We start from the raw sequence: 1284 nt of genomic DNA on the forward strand, positions 1-1284 counted from the left end.
AAATAAAAAAAATTAGCTGGGTGTGGTACTGCATACCTGTAGTTCCAGCTACTTGGAAGACTGAGGTGGAAGGATTACTGGAGCCCAGCAGGTTGATGCCTGGGTAGCCGTGAGTGTGCCAATGCACCCCAGCTTGAGCGACGGAGTGAGATTGACCAAAGAAGCAAAAAATGTAATGGATGTTTTCATACACCTGTGAAATTAGATAATCTACCACACTTTTGATGGAAATGTATTGATTTCCACAGCCATAATGAGAGAAATTTTCCCTCAACGTTGTGATGTAACCTTGGGGGGGGGGATAGAGGAGGTATAGGGGTAGTACCCTAGATCCTCCCCCTGTGGGCCCAGCACCTGGCTCAGATCCTCCCCACGACTCTTTCAGGTCCCAAACACGTAGTGAGTGGGCTTGGACGCAGAGGGTTCAGCTGGTGATGTCGCGGAGGGGACAAGTCCCCAGGGTCCCAGCCTAGTCTCACCTACACCGAGGGCACCAGGCCCAGCTGCCGGTGGGGAGGGGTCCACTGTCGGAGCTGAGGGGGAGGCCGGTCCCGCCACAGCCGAATCATCCAAGTCCATCCACTCCCCCTCTCGAGACAATCCCGTCATACTCCTCTTCTCCCAGCTTCCGAATATCCCGGCATCCTCGCCAAGGACTCCCACGTCCTGCAGGTCACTGAGTGACAAGTTGAAGGGAAGACATGGGGGTGCCGGAGTGCTGGACACTGCAGCGAGGACAACCCAGCTCTGTGCGCAGGCTCAGGAGACGAAGGGCAGCCTGGGCAGAAGGGTTGGGGAAGGAGGCTTGTGGGACCCTTCAGGGCATGATGGGAGTTTTCGTCGCTCCTGGTTGGTGGGTGGCTGGAATGCAGGTCGACACTGCCTCTCCCGGGACATGCTGGGATTGTAGTCCTGCAGCTCTGTGACCCACCGACTGGGAGCCATGTAGACGCCAATGTTCCCAGCAAGCCCTGCAGGGGACCCAGGAACCCACACCTCCCCACCACATTCCGGTGCTGGGGGAAACCCCAACATTCTCTTGCTTCATGCAGCCCGTGTTTGATCGCATGTTCTGTCACTCGAGACCAGAGGGCCGGAAGTTTTATCCAATCAAATGTTGCTGGGGTTTGAACTGGCCAATCAGACAGGAACCGGAAGTGAGGGGGTCGTTTCCGGTTCTAACCCGGTCTCAGTCACCTGCTCATGCGCACAAAGCTGGTTTGTCCCCGCCCCATGCACAACAGCTGCCGGGTTCAACCTGCTCTTGCTGGATCTGAGCAACCT

The 1284-nt window shown here is 56.5% G+C and overlaps 1 protein-coding gene across 1 annotated transcript in view; it reads left to right on the forward strand.

The window, feature by feature from the left end:
• Positions 1–1046: 1046 nt before the first annotated feature.
• The window catches only part of LOC110596749 (protein ZNF738-like), a 2035-nt gene continuing 1797 nt past the window's right edge, over positions 1047–1284 (forward strand). Inside the window, exon 1 of the mRNA XM_021718801.1 lies at positions 1047–1157. Within this exon, the coding sequence (XP_021574476.1) occupies positions 1047–1157 (111 nt within the window). The remainder of the gene's footprint in view (positions 1158–1284) is intronic.

The sequence above is a fragment of the Carlito syrichta genome, unplaced genomic scaffold, assembly GCF_000164805.1.
Source record: "Carlito syrichta isolate Samal-C Ts95f unplaced genomic scaffold, Tarsius_syrichta-2.0.1 Scaffold313490, whole genome shotgun sequence".
Classification (NCBI taxonomy): domain Eukaryota; kingdom Metazoa; phylum Chordata; class Mammalia; order Primates; family Tarsiidae; genus Carlito; species Carlito syrichta.